This window comes from Populus alba, chromosome 13 (genome assembly GCF_005239225.2).
Source record: "Populus alba chromosome 13, ASM523922v2, whole genome shotgun sequence".
NCBI lineage: Eukaryota > Viridiplantae > Streptophyta > Magnoliopsida > Malpighiales > Salicaceae > Populus > Populus alba.
The window spans coordinates 441,670-460,442 of record NC_133296.1 but is presented as its reverse complement, the minus strand read 5'-3'; the positions used below and the strand labels follow the sequence as shown (position 1 = coordinate 460,442).

The 18,773-nt window shown below is 35.7% G+C and overlaps 3 protein-coding genes across 3 annotated transcripts; 1 reads left to right on the top strand and 2 right to left on the bottom strand.

The window, feature by feature from the left end:
* Nucleotides 1-3,386: 3,386 nt before the first annotated feature.
* On the bottom strand, nucleotides 3,387-5,099 carry LOC118060922 (uncharacterized). The gene is made up of 3 exons (XM_035074239.2): nucleotides 4,891-5,099; nucleotides 4,260-4,408; nucleotides 3,387-3,670 (listed from the first exon to the last, which is right to left on the bottom strand). The coding sequence occupies exons 1-3, from the start codon at nucleotides 5,012-5,014 to the stop codon at nucleotides 3,590-3,592; spliced, it is 354 nt and encodes a 117-aa protein (XP_034930130.1). The 5' UTR covers nucleotides 5,015-5,099; the 3' UTR covers nucleotides 3,387-3,589.
* A 3,375-nt stretch (nucleotides 5,100-8,474) lies between these two features.
* LOC118060921 (probable disease resistance protein At5g63020) lies at nucleotides 8,475-11,677 on the bottom strand. Its single transcript, XM_035074238.2, has one exon. It carries the CDS (start codon nucleotides 11,176-11,178, stop codon nucleotides 8,608-8,610), a length of 2,571 nt encoding a protein of 856 aa, XP_034930129.1. The 5' UTR covers nucleotides 11,179-11,677; the 3' UTR covers nucleotides 8,475-8,607.
* Nucleotides 11,678-13,011: 1,334 nt separating this feature from the next.
* LOC118060920 (importin subunit alpha-4) lies at nucleotides 13,012-18,225 on the top strand. The gene is made up of 10 exons (XM_035074237.2): nucleotides 13,012-13,453; nucleotides 14,747-14,843; nucleotides 14,941-15,032; nucleotides 15,130-15,261; nucleotides 15,555-15,740; nucleotides 15,911-16,074; nucleotides 16,231-16,309; nucleotides 16,607-16,735; nucleotides 17,032-17,159; nucleotides 17,592-18,225. The coding sequence occupies exons 1-10, from the start codon at nucleotides 13,229-13,231 to the stop codon at nucleotides 17,971-17,973; spliced, it is 1,614 nt and encodes a 537-aa protein (XP_034930128.1). The 5' UTR covers nucleotides 13,012-13,228; the 3' UTR covers nucleotides 17,974-18,225.
* Nucleotides 18,226-18,773: the final 548 nt, after the last annotated feature.

Sequence of the window (18,773 nt, the reverse complement as noted above, 5' to 3'; positions counted from 1 at the left end):
CTTTTATTGCTCTCTAAAAGAGAAGAAGCTTCAATTAATGGAGTTGGGATCTTCAACACTGAAGCCATGCATCCTCTTTGTTTTTTTTTTTTTTAATTCCTTGCAAGGCAACATTATGTGGGATTCACGCTGCAAAATCATTAATGCCTAGTGATAGTCATGGGGGTCTAGGAAGGGCCTCTCAATATTGTGGTTTTGATTCCATCATGAATTTCAACATGTTGCACAATCAATCTCCATTATTGTCATCAAAAGCAATATTGTCTCAGAAACTTCTGCTGACGGGGCTAGCTACCCGTCCACACACACCTCTCTCTCTCTCTCTCTCTCTCTCTCTCTCTGTGAATATTTTTAGCAATAAGCCAGTAGGGTGGTGGTAATTATGCTTAGCTCACACAAGTTGAAAAGCTACACTTGTCTAAAATGGAGATTGCTGATACGTAAGACCTTTGGAATGGTGAAAGGGCATGTCAATATGCTTTCAGTATAGATCCTTTCAAGTTGAAGAAGATGCTCAAAACAGGCAGGGAGATTTCATTTTCAGGCTCCCTTTTACTGCTAAAATGGTGACACATGTTGCAGCTCCTCGACATGCTACATATCGTTTTCTTATAGAGGAGCCAAATTCTGACATGGTGGAGCAAAGGCAGCCCCTAAATCACTTTTCTGGGAGCCCAGTACTGAGTCCTGACATGTCTTGATCGGAAGAAGAGGTTCATATTCTCTTGGATTATGAAACATTCTTATTTCCAGTGCTGTAAAACCCATATTGACACTATTGAGTTTTATTTGTAATTAATTTTCTCTATCACAAAGGGTTTCGCTTTTAAAAATATGTATCTTTTAGATCGACTCTCCAATCTTTAAGTTCACCTATCTAATCCATGTTCCATGATCCTGGCTTTGGATAAATCTTGAATTGGTTCTTGTTATATCCCTTTTCTTTTCAATATATATATTATGAGTGAAGATTTTGCATTAAGGACATAATTTGACATCTCCATGTATATATAGTTGCCATTGCCATGACTTTTACGATAAATTAACCAACATTGCATGTGCCTCAATAGTTAGAAAGCTCAATCCAACTTTTGACATGGCCTAGTGGGGGGGCAATTTACTAACTTATAAATTTAATTCAGAAATTATACAATTCTAATCTAGATTTGGTAGAGCAATCAGTCAAAATTATGATTACAAAACATAACCATTAATTGGGATTAGATAAACTATCATTTTCTTTCTTTTCATAACCAGGATTTTCTTTCCTTTCGTAACCAGGGTGGATGAATTTTTTATTTTCTTAGATATTCTCGTATTAATTCTTACTTCTAAATCTATTTCTTAGCTAGGATCTATTTGGATATAGTTTTAATCAAACAAATCTCTTTTAAAATTTATTTTATTTTAAGAATGTAAGTAAGAAGATTTTTTAAATTTATTTTTTAAAAATGTGACCACGAAAAACACGCATTCCATGGTTTTTCAAACAAAGCAATCTAGATTTTTTTTAAAAAAAAAAAAAGAAGAAGAAGAAGAAAGAAGAAAAGAGAGAGGAAATCCACTTTCGAGGTGGCATGGTCCAACCTTGAGACAAGGAAAGGCCCCAACAACACTAGGTATGTTGGGTTGGGCTAGGCCTTAAACAGTGAGAAAGAACAAACGTTTTTGGAATTTAGGTAATTGTTAGAAGAGAGTGGGACCAAAGCTTGTCTTCATCAATGGATGGTTCCCTTTTTTCTGTAAGAAATTTAGTTGTTGGGGTTGGCATTTGTGTTCCCATGGCTATTCCACACATGCGGCGGCTCCATGGTTGCACGCTGCATCCAATCCCTCCTCCCTTCATGGCTTGACCAGTCAAGATCCAAGCACTATTTCACACTATGATTCAGAGAGCAAAAGGAGGTCAAAATCAGGCCATCCTCCTTACTGCTGTGATCCTATTAAATCCTAAATAAAATTAATTTTGAAATAAAAACCATGATTTTATATGGATATTGCATTGAAAACTTTTTCTCGAAACAGTAGCTGCACAATCCTAAATACACATGCATTTTATGAGCTCAGGAACCTCTTCATCTCGTTTTCATGATATTGTTTTTTGTTTCTATGATTAAATTAAACAAATGATTTACTTTAATTTTTTTTTGCAATTTTTGCATGTTGAAACAGTTAGATTTGCATGAATGCAATTACGATGACTCAGTACTCTATATATGTTGTTAGGATGAACACTGTGTAAGACAAGCAAGCAACAGGAGAGTAAAATATTTGTGAAATTAAGAGGATAATGACTGTAGACAAGTTTAGTGTGTTCATGATTTGACATGAATAAACTAAGATATTGAAGGAAACTAATGTGTTGTTTTGAAAGCAGGTGAAACATGTGGTTGGGATTTTGAGCAAATATTAGAAAGGATTGAGAAAAAATTGGAAAAAAAAACTGATGAATATTTAATTAATTTCTTTTTCAAGTAGTAATTATCATTCACACTTTTTTTTATCATCGAACATCGATTTAATTATAAATATCAAGCTATTATTTGGAGCACAAGAGTTATTTTAACAAGCTCTGGAATTGTTTTGTTTCAGCTGCTTGAGATGGAGTTTAGGGTTTACACCAATATTTCTTGTAATTGGCAATACATTAATTAAACCATTCTGAGTTATTGTTGTATTTATTTTGATATTGAGAAAAGTAAAACAAGTTACTACGTACTAATTGCATCCATTAATTATCCCTTAATTCTATCAGAGATAATTTATAATTGCATGTATCTTTTGTTTCTTCAAACCTCAATTCTCAATAAAAAGAAATCTTGATGGTATATAGTCAAATGATCAAGCAGATAGCCTTTATAAGTTGATAGTAGCACAGTGATTAATCAGTGGGTATAAAACGAGTATTATGAGATCAAAACTAGTCAGAAAAAAAAAAAAAAAAAAAAGGAAATTGTAAAATTCATGACCTTAGCATGACCAGGTTGGTATAAAACGGATATCTGTCCGATCCAGAACAACAAGTTTATACTTTTTTTATATTTATTTATAGCTATCTTTGATTTTGAACAACACTTTTCTATTTTGGATTTTGACATGACATAGCCAGAGGCCCATAGCCTTTATCCAGACAAACCTCAAACATTTTGATTTAGTCGGGAACGACGGAGGCGCTGCGCCGTGGGCTAGAACATATTTTTTCCAATGCCAAAAATCCGAAAAACCATTGATATAGGCAACTGTCATGAGTACACCGATGCCTTTTTAGTTTTTTTTTGTTTTGTTTTTGGTAATGATATAGGCAAATGCATAGATTTGATTCAGACATTTGGTTCTTAAATAGCTGAGTACCTCTAGAGGGACACCATGGCAGGACAAGTGCGAGCTATCATCAGACAACCTGTTTTGCCACACCAAATTCACCGTATCTTGTGCCAATACAAACTTGCTTTTTACACTAAACTGTTTGACAGATGCGAAAAAAGATTGCACATTTCATGAAACCTAAACTCTTTGCAACCTTAATTGCATGCAAGAATGTTAACGACAAAAACCTTGTAATCCTCCAAATGACTGATGATTTCGAGATTTATTTGGCTTTCACAGGTTCAGCTCTAGGCCTCCACAGCCCCAACCTGTACTTGTGAGCATATTTCAATATCAGCTTCCTCTGTGAAACCAAAATCAAAAGTTAGAATTCATGACCCTAGGCACTTCGATTTCATAGGTAATTCTCAAAAAAGTCCCATTAATTTAAACGTCTCTTAGAGGAGAACGCAAATTTCTACACGCTAAACACTCTGTGATCATCCACCACATTATATCAAAGATTATCACAGACAATCCTTACCCTATTCTCATATTTACTTTTCCCCAATTCTCACAGAAAATTGAACAATTACTAGTGTCAATGCACCATAGTGAATACCCAGCAGAACATTATCAAACTAGAAACATTAACAGGTAAGAGTGGTTAGTTAAACCATGCATCTGATATTATGTAGAGATAATATTTTGAAATAAATCCAAGAGCTGCAGGACATCATCGTCAAATAGAGGCTACGTGAGTAATAACTTGAAATGAGATATCAGCTATAGCATGAAATCATGATTACTTGAGCTAGTAACAATTCCAATAAAACTGTGACTACAGAATTTCATCGCGAAAATATAAAATTAAAAGAACTCAATATTGTCAAGAATCTAAGCAAACACAAACATGCACATTACAAACCAAGTTTTGGATTGAGAATAATTACCTGTTGACAAGGAATGCCTAGTTTCTTGAGCTTTAAAGTCCGAGTAACAAGAAGTTTGTGAAAGTCACCAATTTCAGATTCAAGCTTGGCCACATGGGCTTCAACTCCTTTCCCTATTCCATTTAGAAACTCTGGGATTCCAACTTTCACTGCAATGAAAACAACATAACAGCAACAACAATCTCCAAAGCTCAGACTCTTATGAATTAGCAAAGAAAGAAATCAAAGAAAAAGATGCATACAACAGACAATATATAAAAACATCATTGTTCCAACAACACATCCACCGAAGATTGAATCTTTCAAAACTCAATTCCATTTTAATCTCTTACTAAAACTTGAAAAAAAAAAAACTAATCTTTTTTCCCAATTTCCACCTGTAAGCTAATTAGCCAGATCCTGTTTACATGAAAATCAAGTTTCCTCCAGTTTACACACGCGCATTATTAAAAAAAAAATCGAAACTTCAGGAGCAACAAAGGAGAGACAAGAAAATTAAAGCAAAACCTACTAATATATTCCCATTTCCAATCCAAGAAACTAAGCATCATTAAAAAAAAATCAGCTCAAGAACATGAACTTAGCTAAGGATTACACTGAAAAGAGAAGAACCAATTAAAGGAAATGTTACCGATGTAACGAGAGGAAGATTTGGAGAAGAATCTAGAGAACCCAGGTGTAGAAATTGCTTGTTGTGTTGGGATTGAAACTGCCCTTTTTGTGTTTGTGATTATCTGCCTCCATGCCATTGCCATCTTGAATCCCTGTTTGTAAAGCTGCTCTGGGGTTTTTGGGTTTCAGCAGAGGGGCTGTTGTCCAGGACTTTGATTGCGTTTTGTTAACTTGGAAACGACAGTCATCAAGTTTACAGGCGACAGGTCGTTCATGTCAATAAACAAATAAAAGGGTAAAATCACCCCATGATTAAACCCATCAATTTTAATCAACTATCTAAGAAATTTTAGGAGTATCATTCTTGCCAAATTCCTACCACAAATCTAGAGAAAATTATAATCTACTCCCTATTTGTTTTGTAAATTTATAAGCTAAGCCCTTTTGTTTTTTAAAAACCATTAAGTTCAGTCTCTTTTTCACTATAAATCTTTTTTAAACATCCAAATTTGAATTGTCGTCTAGAAAAGTTTGACTGTTAAATATTTTTAAATGTCCAGATTTTCATTTTTAAATGTAATTTTGATTCTGTTCGTTGTAGGTAAGATTGAGAATTTTAACTAGAAATAAAGTACATTTTATAAAAAAAAGAATTAGGATTCAATATAAGGTTTTTTAAACTAGAGGGATCTGTTAACTAATTGATTCTTTAAATATTAAAAAATAATTTATTTATTTATAAATAAATGTCAGTTAACTTTACAAGATTTTTTTATTATTGGTAGAGTATTCTATAGTCATTAAAAAAAAAAAGGATCCCAATCCATTCTGCATAAAGATTTAGAGAAGGAAAGTCATAAAAAAATTCATTATTTTGTCACTAATTATAACATAAATAGCATAGGTTATTTTTTTTGCATTGATGTTATAAATCCTATAATCATCAAGAAATGAATTCCAATCCATATTTATCTTGCCTTCTAATTAACTCATGGAAGTCTACTAATTAGAAGAAATTCTAAAATGTGTAGGCATTGCACTCTGGACTCCCAGTTTTTTTTTTTAGTTATTAAACTTTTTATTAGGGTGATTTCATTATTTTATGGCCAGGCCAATTGCTTCAAATTTATTATTGATGAACGAAAAAATTAAAAGAAAGAGGACGAGATGAAAAACGTGAAGAAAATAGATGGAAATTCTGAAATCATGTTTAAAACATTTCACTTCATTCTATATACTTTTCAAATGATAAACTTCCGTTCTTTAATTGTTTTAAAATTTAATTTTAATTAAAAACTTTATTATTATTATTATTTTTTTTAGTTTGGGAATAAAAGAGAAAATTGCTTGATTTATGTGCTAGACAAAAAAACAACTCGATCGATACTGATTTTTTTACAGAAAGGGGTTACAAGGAAAAGCTTTCTTTTTAAGGAGTCAAAAAGTTAAAGCTCTTCGACAGCACAAATTGCCTTTTTTACAGAATTACCCCTTGACCCAATAGCGTGGCCATCGCCCATTGGCTACCCCATACTCTTTAAAAAAAAAACACAGAGAAAAATCATCAACCCCAACCTCACGTGCCTCACGTGCTTCTCCACTCTTCAACAATCAAATCTTAGCAAGCCAACCACCACCATATTGTTTAATCCCGTCACCATACTCCTCCCCTGCTAACGTCACTTTCCGGCAGCTACAGCACCAAGAACATTCTGGAAACTTCTTCACGATGAGCAAGAACTTTCTTTCCTAAACAGTGCAACCACAGAAGAGAAGGTATAAAGCCAACATGGAGATAAGAGCAACCGACTCAAAAGCGGTGACGAAGCTCCAAACCACATCATCCACGATCGAGAAGTCAAGCTCCGGCCACCTCAACAACCGTCGTGTGACCCACCAGCTAGATGGGCTTGCTGTTAACTGCGACGGCCACCACCGGAGGACGGAGAATGAAGATAACCCGAGAGAAGAAGTGAAGAAAGATAAGTCAAGACCTAGCCACTGTCGGAATGTTGACGTGGACCACCTCCCCGCCATTAACGCGGTCCTGTCTTGATTAACGCCTCTCTAGGTCTACAGTAAACAGATGTTTCTTTCTTCAAAAAGAGAGAGTATGTGTGATTCTATCATCTAGTAGTGAAATGGGGGGTTTTTATGGGTGTAATGCTAAGAGGTGTTTTTTTTTTTTTTTTTTATATTAATGTGTGTTTGGGTAGTTTACGTGCCTTAACTAATTTTACGGGTTAGGCCCTAAAAGTTAACAATTAAAACCTAATAAACCATCATATGACAACCTAGGATTTGAACCTCGATATAACAAATCTTTTTACCATTACCCACCACTTTGATGGTTGCTAAGAGGTGTTCTTGTTTATGTGAGATCGGGATTTTGGAGGACCCACATAATTTGCTGATCTTCATCGCATACTTGTCGCATACGACTCTTTCCACATAAACAAAACTCAATTTCGGTCTCAAATGTGATTTTAAAATGGCGGTCATCATACCCATTAAAAATCTATGTTATGGATAGAAATGTGAGGGCACTTGTACCCTGTTTGGGAATGCAGAACCGGATTCATTAAAATTTATTTATTTTTGTTAATTTTTTTTTTATATATATATATTTTTAAATTGTTTCAATGTAAAAATGTTAATAATATTTTTAAAAAAATATTTTAATATATTTTTAAATAAAAAACGCTTTGAACTACAACAACTACCACGTTTTCAAACACATTCTAAGTTTAATATGTTAAAATTTCAAACCCAGTTTAATATAAATCCTGATTTCAAGATTCATGATGCGTTTGGAATAGCTTTTGTTTTTACTTTTATGTGATTGTAGCTTAAAAAAATATTCAAATTAATAATTTTTATAGTGTTTTTTAATATTTTGATGTGTTGATATTAAAAATAATTTTTTTTAAAAAATAAAAATCTATCTTAAAAATCATTAAATATTACAAATTTTCGAATCATCGAATATTAATCTACAAAGCTAGACCGAGTTTCATTCCAGTGTGTAAAATATCACCATATCAAGGTAAGAAACACGATAATCACTTGTCTCTAACGTTGATAGAGATGACAAAGCGAAATATACAGGGTCAACTAAAGCCAAGATGAAAAGGTACAGGGATGAAAATAAAAATAAAGTAAGAGAAATAGGCTTACAAATAAAATAAGTAAACATCTTAGAGGGGCCTAATTGAAAGAACCCTTAAATATGAAGCTGAAATTGATTTATGGAAAAATATATTCGGTAGCGGTTAAAAATAGGTAGGATTTTTCAAACTTGTGTGGCCATGGATATTTTAAGGAAGTGTTTGTTCTCCTGGTTCCTTAAAATTGATATTTTAAGGAAGTGTTTTTTTTTTAAACTTGAATCCTACTTAACGTGTATTTCTAGGTGTACAAGAGTCTTAAAATTTATTATATTTCTATCTAGGTGAACTTGAACGTAACGCCTGAGCCTGGTCGCTGGTATTACAAGTCAGCTTTCTTTATGATGCTGTGCAATACATTACAAGGCAAATAATGGTAATAAATAAATTTAAAAACAATAACGAGTCTTCTATGCAAAATCTTTCAACAATTTAATGTATATATATAAAATATTGAAATGTGCACAATTACACTTAACATTAAATCTTAAGAAACACTTAGTACATTTCAGACAATATTTTTCTTAAAATAATGATATGAACATCTTTTACTTGAAAACGAAACATTTCTAGTACAAGCAGCTTTTGAAAGAGGGAAGGAAGGTATGTTGAGCAGCTTCATCCTCCCATTCCAGCCCTCTCCACCAATCTTCCCATCCCTGAATGACAATTCTATGTTCCTTCGCACTGTTAGAATTAAGGGGAAGCTTCCTCAGATTGGGGCAATCATCAACAAAGATTTCCTTCAGAGATGGAAAAGGCAGGGCATCAGGATAGATGACCTTCAATTTTGGCAGGGAAACTAACCGAAGAAATTCGAGTTTTTCGAACACTTTGAGATTCCTTTGACCCGATTTCTCTTGTCGAATGATCTCTTCCATTCTAGAACATCTTGATATCTTGAGAAACTTGATGTTTGGAGCAAGAGTTAGCCATGTCAAGTCCTCCAATTTTGAACAGTTGATTATAGACACTCGGCGGAGGCTGTTGAAGCTTGTTTCGCTCGTGATGGAGGAGTTGTTGATGCTCAGGTCTTTCAGGTTACTGCAGTCAATGAACTCGAGGTCATCTAGACGGTTCATACCTTCGAGAAGTGACATGTCAAGTGACCTCGCATGCTGAAATTCTTGGAGGGACAGTGCTTGGGTGGCGGTCAGGAACTTGTTGAAGCTTGCAAATGTTTGCAGAGAATACTGGCTTCTTATGGTGATCGTCAACAGATTCAAATGCTCCAGGCACTGCAAATCCCTTGCCAAGGATCCGGGTCCACCTGTCTGGACACCATCTCCGACAACTCTATCAGAAGAAGCGCAACGAGCCATTCTCAATACTGTCAAGCTTGAGAAGTTAGATATCACTTGCATTGGAATCGTGCGGAGTTCATAAGTATGCTCCAAGTTCAAACATTTCAGCTTCACCAAGTTCTTCAGCTGAACTGGCAGCTGCCTTATTCTTGTCCTTGATAGATTCAGATACTGTAGAGAAACTAACTTCAAAATTCCTGACGGAAATTCAGTTATTTCTCTATTTTCGGACAGGTCCAGGACTTTCAGAGAAAGCATGAATTGAAAGAAAGTATCACTAATCATCTTCAAATTATTTTTTGTAAGAAACAAAGTTACCAGATCATTGCATCTAGGTGCTCGTGATAGATTCTGAATGTTGTTAACCATCAGAGACACCCTTCTCACCACTTCCCATTTTCCAACCTCTGGTGCATCGGCCAACTGAGTCCCGGCCTCGACCAAATAAACTGGGTTCTCCTTCCTGCTATCTATCCACAGAGCCATATCGCGAATCACTTGATGCATTTTCACATCTCTGCCTTCATCTTCCAGTAAGCATGCTTGTGTAAGAATGTCAATGATGTTCTGACCTTCAGTTCTAGCCTCGTAGGCATCACTATATGCACCCAAGAATCCCTCCCCAATCCAGTAATCTATCAGGTCTGACTTATTTATGTTAAAGCCTTCTGGGAACAAAGCACAATACAAAAAACAAGATCTAACCTTGTCACTTCGAAGACTATCGTAGCCAAACTTCAGCAGAACAAAGTCCCGATAGGGAGTGCGTGAAAACTCTGCTGTGGCCCTGCTCAAGGCCTCGATGGAATGGTGCCATTCCGAGAGGGTCTTTCTGAAAGCCATTGCCCGGCCAACAGTTATAAGTGCAAGTGGTAGCCCATTGCACATTTTGGCAATAGTTTCTGCCAGCTTTGGAATCTCCGGATGAATGTTAAGTGTGTCTTCGCCAACCTTCTCTTGAAACAATTTCCAAGCTTTCTCCCATGCCAAACCACCCACTCGAATCTTCTCTTCCGCGCCCATACTGTTGCACAGCTCCTCTGAACTAGTGGTGAATACTAGCTTGGAGCCATTTTCTCTAGAAGGAACTCCAACTTCAGCTAGATCAACTGGCTTCCACAAATCATCCACCAACAACACAAACTTCTTTTGGCTCAGAACAGAAGAGACCTCCCTAGCTTTCTCTTGAAAACTTTTACCCTTCCATCTATCTTCAAGAAATCCTATCTCCTTACCAATATCACCTTGGATTCTTTCAGAGTTAGGGTCCTGGGATGCCAACACCCATATAACGAAATCAAATGGGAGCTGTGAGCTGAGCAAGCTATTGCTGACTTGAGTCAGGAGAGCAGTCTTGCCTGCACCTCCTGGTCCATATATGCCAATAGTTGACTTCCCTGCTTCACGTAGGTATCCCATAACTGATTCAACAGGAGAAGGCACCGGGCTCAAGTACTTCTCCCCTTTTTCAATATGACCAGAAACAGCTTTCAACTTCTCATCAATTTTCTTCCCTATCTTGTACCTGGACCAGCAATTCTTAGGACAGCAGCTTCCAAAGCAGTTCTTCTGCATCTCTTGTGTGGCTTGATTCGTCAATTCATTAACTTCAGTTATCATACGTTCAACCCTTGAAACCCACCCTGTCACTTGAGATTTCGTGCTTTGCACCTCGGCCATCTGCACTTTCCCTGTCAGGTCGTTCTTCAGATGCAGCAGCTCATCTATCTTAGTTTCCAAGTCGCGAAGATTTTGCTCGTAATCAATATAAACCACAGGCTCTTTAATCACATTCCACAAGAAGGTGAGCACTTCTCCTATAGGAATATTGGCCATGGTTTCAAAAGACTTGAAAATTGATGCAGGACAAAGGGCTGAAAATTTTAGGTGGTTGGTGAGAAAATGGATCTTGTTGCTCTACGAAAAGAATGCATGCCTCCTTTTAATTAGAGGTTAAGACGTGAAACACGAACACGTTTGGATATTAATTTTTTTTCAACAAGCAAGCTAAGAAAAGAAAATGCTTTGTGGTTGAATACAAACAAGGTATCAAACTTTCGGATGTTGCATCTGTTCAGCATGTAAACAGGAATCGTCGTTATTACTAAATGAAGAAAAACATTGATGGTTATTCTTAAAAAAGAAAAGATATTGATAGCTGATCAATTGTAGGGCCTGAAAGACTACTTTACAGGTTGCAGTGGAATGAATTCTCTGTCAATGCATCTCGTGTTTCATCAAATTTTGGCACTGCAAGTTGCAACAAGCTAGCTTTTCCATCAAATCTTGGCACTGCAAGTTGCAACAAGCTAGCTTTTCCATCAAATTTTGGCACTGCAAGTTGCAACAAGCTAGCTTTTCCAAAGCTATCTTAAATAAAGAAAAAGCTAGCAACATGTTTCTTGAGATCGAGGTCCTTAGAAATTCTGTGTGGAAAATACAGAAAGTGCAGCACTGCTAAGAGTGCATTGTTCTGTGGAGAGAATGTTAAATAATTAAGGATATTTTACACATTTGAACTACTTTCTTCCTAATATATAATTCCCAGGAATTAAGTCATAAATTTTACTAGCAAGCTTAACTAAACAATTTTTTTTCTGCCTCCTTGTGCTTTTCCCTTTTTTCTTTTCATAGCGTATTTCTATGCAGGCTGCAGCCTTCAAGAAAGATGATAAGAATGTTCATCCATCTAGCATATAATGAGTAAAACTCTTTCTGCAGAACTTTTTCTTTAACAGAGAGTGAAATATTCCAACATGCATGTTTCTTTAACTTTGTTTCTTTGTTATCTGATTTGCTTTTATCAGCCCACAGGCCACATGCATGCAGCTTTCCAAATGCTACCAAACACTTTTCTTCCCATTTTCCATGTGATGTCTCTTGAGAATTTTCTTTCATATTCTGAAAGCAAAGTATGAAAACTGTTGATGTTGAGTCTAGGGATGACTCCAAGCAAGCAACAGTATTTAAGGTCTGCACAATCTCCTGACACTCGTTTTATTTATTCAACACATTTGAGGGCTAATTAATGCCATGGTTTTTCTCTTGGTTCGATAATTAGGTACAGATTTTCAGATGATTAGATGAACCTAGCTGTTCATGCATCCAATTGTTGGAACATTGCTAATCTTGGCCCCTTTTAAGTTTTTAAACATTAACAATATGATGGATAAATTATTAACTCTGCTCTCACCTAGTTGCAAGTTTTGATCAGGACTAATCTTGGCAAGAACAACTACAATCATCATCATTCTTTAGCGTCATTTGTTCCATATCATTAAAGTATTTTTGAATCAGTTTATGCGCTAATTAAAGCTGATTTTTTCTTTAATTATTTTAAAGTTATATTTAGTTGGTGTTTCAAAATAAATAAAATAAATACTGAAATAACATACATAAAATAAATATACTTCTAGCATAATTTTAAAGCAAATTTTAATAATTTCAGAATCAATACGAAAGTGCAAACCTGTCATATGCACATGGGGCATTCAAAGGTTTATATGAGTTTTATGATTGGTTAGTTTTCTTGATTATGAAGGGGAATAAAGGACATGAATTGATATAAAAAAAAAGAAGAAAGGCACTATCAAGACCAAAAGGCTCAAGCATAGCCTACCCTTGTAGTTAAGAAGCAAAGGCCCAAAACTTCAAAAAACCACAGGAATAGCATAAAGGTGCAGAACCTGGCAGACACTTGGTACAGCCCAAGAAACCAAAAGCAAGACAAGCTCCAAAATCCATAGCCATCACAACACCATCACACCATCTTACTTTCAAAACAATTACTTTGGCATTCGCTTATTGACCCTTTCTCTTCCGTTCCCTGTTCTCGACATTTCGTCGAACACAAAACGTCAATCTCTCTGTTACCCTAAAAACAACAATGTCGCTGCGACCAGGTACACGAACAGAGGTGAGGAAGAAATCGTACAAGACTGGAGTGGATGCAGATGAAGCAAGAAGGAGGAGAGAGGACAATTTACTGGAGATCAGAAAGAATAAAAGAGAAGACAATCTTTTGAAGAAAAGAAGAGAAGGTCTTTTGTTTCAGTCTCAAAGTCAGCCTTTGCTTGATGCTGCTCAACATGCTGCCAATATCGAAAAAAAGGTACTTTTTGAAATACCCATTTTGTTTTTCTTTTTACTTTCTTTAGTTTTTGTGGGTTCTTGATTTCTCTTTTAAACTTGGAAAGTTGAATCTTTGGTGGGTTTAATGTGTATTATGAAATGGATAATGACAGCCCTTTTGAGTTTTCTGCTCGTTGTGATTGCTTTGTGGGGTTATTTTTATTTTAAAGAAAATTGATTTTGAATGGTTTTTGTGAAGTTAGAAACTTGAATCTGAAATGGGTTTTAGTGTATAATGAGTAATTAATTACTTGGCTTAGTTTTTGGGAATTTTATGAATTAATGAACCGAAAGATCTATTGAATAAGATTTTTTTTTTGGAGGGGATTAATTATAGTGCTTTGTGGTCATAGAATTCCATCGCAAAAAAATGAATAGGAGACTCATTTCTTTGTGTTAAAAGTTTTTGATGGATGAGAACTGCGGGGGGGGGGGGGATAGGATTTAGAGTTTTGGACATTATTTCAATTGAAGCTGGAATCTCTACAGAAATAAATCTTGGGTCTTATTTGAGTTCTCTTTTCAAGTGAGAAATGTTGTAAAATTAGGTAACTAAAGATGGATGGTATTATGAAGAAGAGAGATAGGATTTTGCTCCAAGGAGGACATCCATGTCACCCTTTTTTAAGTAATTGAATTGGATTTATTTTTGTTTTGATTTCTGAGATGGGAATGGTATTTGATTGATGAGTTTGTTTAATCTCAGTTTGTTGAAATCATAATTTTGAACATATAGCACGGTGACATCTTAATCAGAATTTGGATTTCAACTCAACTACTTAGCCCATGCTCCCCCCCCCCCCCATGCCGATGAGAGAGGGGTTTTTCTTTGGGATAACAATTGGTTGATTTGGCTAAGACCCGTGGACTCACAAGTTAATCTATTATGGTGTTTATGCAGTCGAGGGTTTTGTTTTTGTTCCATTATGTAATGCCATGACAATTTGGGTTTATGTGAGATGAGTTTCTTTAATACTTTAGATACACCATTAGTCTTTCCTAGAAGCTCCCAATTTTATCTTCTTATATTCAAAACTGTTTTAGTTCTTTCCTGACCTCTGCTGCCACTGGAAAATGTCTCCTCATCTCCAAGCCTTTAATTTATCAATTTATTTGATCATTGTTTGTCTTTTTTCTTCTTTCTTAATATAGGAATCTGCCCATTCATAAAAAATTAAGTATTAAAATTTAAATTTATCCTTTGGTTTTCCTTTTCATGCTAGCCAATCAAAGATTTGATGTTTTGTGTCTAATTGTTTGTGTTGTTTGACAGTTGGAGAGTCTTCCGGTGATGGTCCAAGGAGTGTGGTCTGATGATCCTTCCTCACAGTTGGAAGCAACTACTCAGTTTAGAAAGCTTTTATCTATTGGTATGTATAGTACTTATATACAGACCATACTATTCATGAAGCAATGCACCTGCTTGATTCTGACACGCCTTTACTTATTTTCCACATTGCTGAGCAGAGCGCAGTCCTCCTATAGATGATGTAATCAAAGCAGGTGTGGTCCCGCGGTTTGTGGAATTCCTTGGAAGGCACGATCTGCCTCAACTACAAGTAGGATTGTCTGCACCAATCCTCTTTTTTCTTCAAGAAAAATAACTTGTTTGAAGATTACTAATCTTGCAAGAATTGACTTTGTTTTCATGTGCAGTTTGAGGCTGCATGGGCTTTGACTAATGTTGCTTCTGGAACATCAGAGCATACACGAGTTGTCATTGACCACGGTGCTGTTCCTATGTTTGTGCAGCTTCTTAGTTCTGGAAGTGATGATGTCAGAGAGCAGGTTGACACTTGCTTCATCTTTTGTGAACTTTCTTTGTTGCTTTACGGTGTTTTTGGACATATTTTTTGGCTTTCAAGATAAACTTTAAACAGCAATACCTCTGTCACAATTTGCTTAACAAGGCAGCATAATTGTATTCTAACATTTCTCAACCCCTCACTGAAATATGCTGAATTTTCCATTCATTGCTCTTTCTTTTGCATTCCCAGCTTGACCATATTTCTATCCAGGGTAGCTCTTTTCATGTGCCTTTGAAAATATACTGAATTATACCCTTATTGTTTCTTGATCAGGCGGTATGGGCCTTGGGCAATGTTGCGGGTGACTCCCCAAGTTGCAGGGATCTTGTTCTTGGTCATGGTGCTCTGATGCCATTGCTAGCTCAGCTAAATGAGAATTCAAAATTATCCATGCTTAGGAATGCTACCTGGACATTATCCAATTTTTGTCGTGGCAAGCCACCAACACCATTTGATCAGGTAGGAACTGGGAGATAACTATAGTTTCTTTTGATTTTCTAGAAAACCTAAAATATAGTCTTTTCAAATAGTAATATTTTTTAAAATTTATTCGCTTCTTTTGTGGTTCCATATAGTTGAATGGCTGATCATGTACTGCAGTTATAATGTTCATTCTTGGATTCTTTCAGGTGAAGCCTGCTTTGCCAGTTCTCCAGCAACTTATCCACTTGAATGATGAAGAAGTCTTAACAGATGCATGCTGGGCACTCTCCTATCTTTCAGATGGTCAAAATGACAAAATTCAGGCTGTGATTGATGCTGGTGTCTGTCGACGTCTGGTGGAGCTTCTTCTGTAAGTTTCTGTATCACTATGCACTTCTTTGTACCATATTTATTTAGCATAGTTGATTTTCTGCAATCAAGCCAACCTCCTTTATCCTCTCTGTTTATATTTTGTTCAGTTTTTATGGCAGTTTGACTAGTTGTGCTGACTATATGTTTCTTTTAGTCATCCATCACCTACAGTTCTTATTCCTGCCCTTCGAACAGTTGGAAACATTGTTACAGGCGATGACGGTCAGACTCAGGTGCTTCCCATATTGTGTACTATTTTGTTTCTGTAGACCTGACCTGATAGCTTATTCTCGATTTAACACCATCAACCTTGTAGAATTTGACTAAATTTGGGAACACCAGTTTTATTGCTTTTGTCCTTTAAATGTTTTTTAGATACTATTATATCATGTAACTAGGCTTGTATAATTGAAATGATTACTTGAATTCTCTCTTTTGCATGCTAATGTGTGCATGCATATTTCCATTGAAAATGTTGTGCTTTCTTTCCTTTGATCATTCTTTAAATTGTTTTTTTTTTTCTTTTTCAGTTTGTAATTGACAATCAAGTCCTCCCTTGTCTCCACCAACTTCTCTTGCAAAATCACAAAAAAAGTATCAAGAAAGAAGCATGTTGGACAATCTCTAATATCACAGCTGGAAATAGAACTCAAATACAGGTAATCATTACTTTGAAATTTGTGCTTCAGATGAACTGGATTTGGAGCAATGGGCCATGCACCTGTCATGTTTTTATAATTTCAATTACTAAAGAAATGATAAATGAACTACTTTTTGTACTGGTATAAAGTTTCAATATGTACCTACCTGTAGGGGAGGGGGGAGCAAGAGGTTTTTTTGTTTTTTGTGGGATAGATGCCTATAATGTAGCTGGGGAAAGCCCGGTTCCTTCCTTTGTGAAAGATGCTTCTTGTTACTCAAAGCATGCATTTTGGCTGTGTTTCTGTTAAAACAGGCTGTTATTGAGGCCAATATTATTCTCCCTCTTGTAAACCTTCTGCAACATGCGGAGTTTGACATTAAGAAGGAGGCTGCCTGGGCTATCTCAAACGCCACCTCTGCAGGCTCTCACGAACAAATTCAGTATGTTTCCTCTTTTTTCTAGTCTAAATAGTTTATGCATGTCTACAGACAAATGCAGATATAAACTAATTGGTTGGCTCATATTGTGTTGTTTTATGCTGGAGCATTTCCCAAATGAATGTGTAGAAAAAAAAAAGTTCATGGTTTGAAAATATCATGTGGCTGGTGATCTGAAAATATAATTTTTTTAGTTGAAAAATGAAGTAGAAGTCAGTTAAAAGTTTATGGTCTCCTAATCATAAACAGTTGTGGTTTGGCTCTAATCTTGTATTTTGCATCAACAGTACGTTGTGATTTGTTAAAAAAGAAGAAGGTATATTGTGAGATCTAACCTCTCCACTTCACTGTATCAATGTGATAGACTTTCTCATATTTTGCAGTATAATGCTTAAAAGCCAAACCTGAACATGGCATGATCTATTATTCTTGCAGATTTCTGGTGAGCCAGGGTTGCATTAAACCACTGTGTGATCTTCTTATCTGCCCAGACCCCAGGATCGTGACGGTCTGCCTTGAGGGGCTGGAGAACATCCTTAAGGTGGGTGAGGCTGACAAGGAAATGGGCTTAAATGGTGGAGTTAATCTGTATGCGCAAATGGTTGATGAATGTGATGGATTGGATAAGATTGAGAATCTGCAAACTCACGACAACAATGAGATTTATGAAAAGGCAGTGAAGATTTTGGAGAGATATTGGGCTGAGGAAGAAGATGGAGAACCGATTGTCCAAGATGGTGGGGATGGAAATCAGCAAGGTTTTGCTTTTGGAACTAACCAGCCTAGTGTTCCCCAAGGTGGCTTCAAGTTTGGGTGAATATGTTTTGTTACCTTTCTAGGTTTTTTCACTTGCATTGAAATTTTCGACTCTATATGTTTGTTGCTGCTAATGTCAGAATTTTTGGTCTGGCACATAGGGTTTCATTCATCGATGGAAATTGTCAAAAATGTTACAACCTTAGGACTCCATCTTGGAATTTGACCAGTTGAATTGTAAAACTATATGTCATAGGAAAAGTGATCTTTGTGATTGTCTTGATATGGAATCAGCATTTTGCGATTGATATAATGGATTCTTAGACATTGAGACCATCGATTTGCTCTTGGATGAAGCCACAAAAATTTTAGCTCTAACGGATCATGCATCCTTCTAACCTACGTTTCGAATGGATTACATGTTTGAGCGTGGTTCAGAGATCTTGTCTGGCTCATGATCTGCTTCAAGTTTTATACGTGGATTATTGGGTTCACTTAGGTTAGGTCAAGGGGCTGCTTCTCTACTGAGCTGGGTTGGGTTTGTAGACTTGTTTGTTTTTGTTTTAAAGTTTTTTTTTTTTTAAAGGATTTAAAAAATTTTGATTTTTTTTTAATTTTAAATTAAGTTTTTTGGTGTTTTTATATTATATATTAAAAATAATTTTGAAAAATAAAAAAAATATTATTTCAATATATTTTTAAATAAAAATATTTTAAAAAACAATTATTTTTACATTACCTAAAGAACTTCTTTTAGGCATATAAAGGTCATGTTTGTGTACAAGGCAAACAATGTTCTAAACAACTGTGGTATTTAAGTTGGAAGTATGGAGGCATGCAACATGGCTACGTTTCTCATTT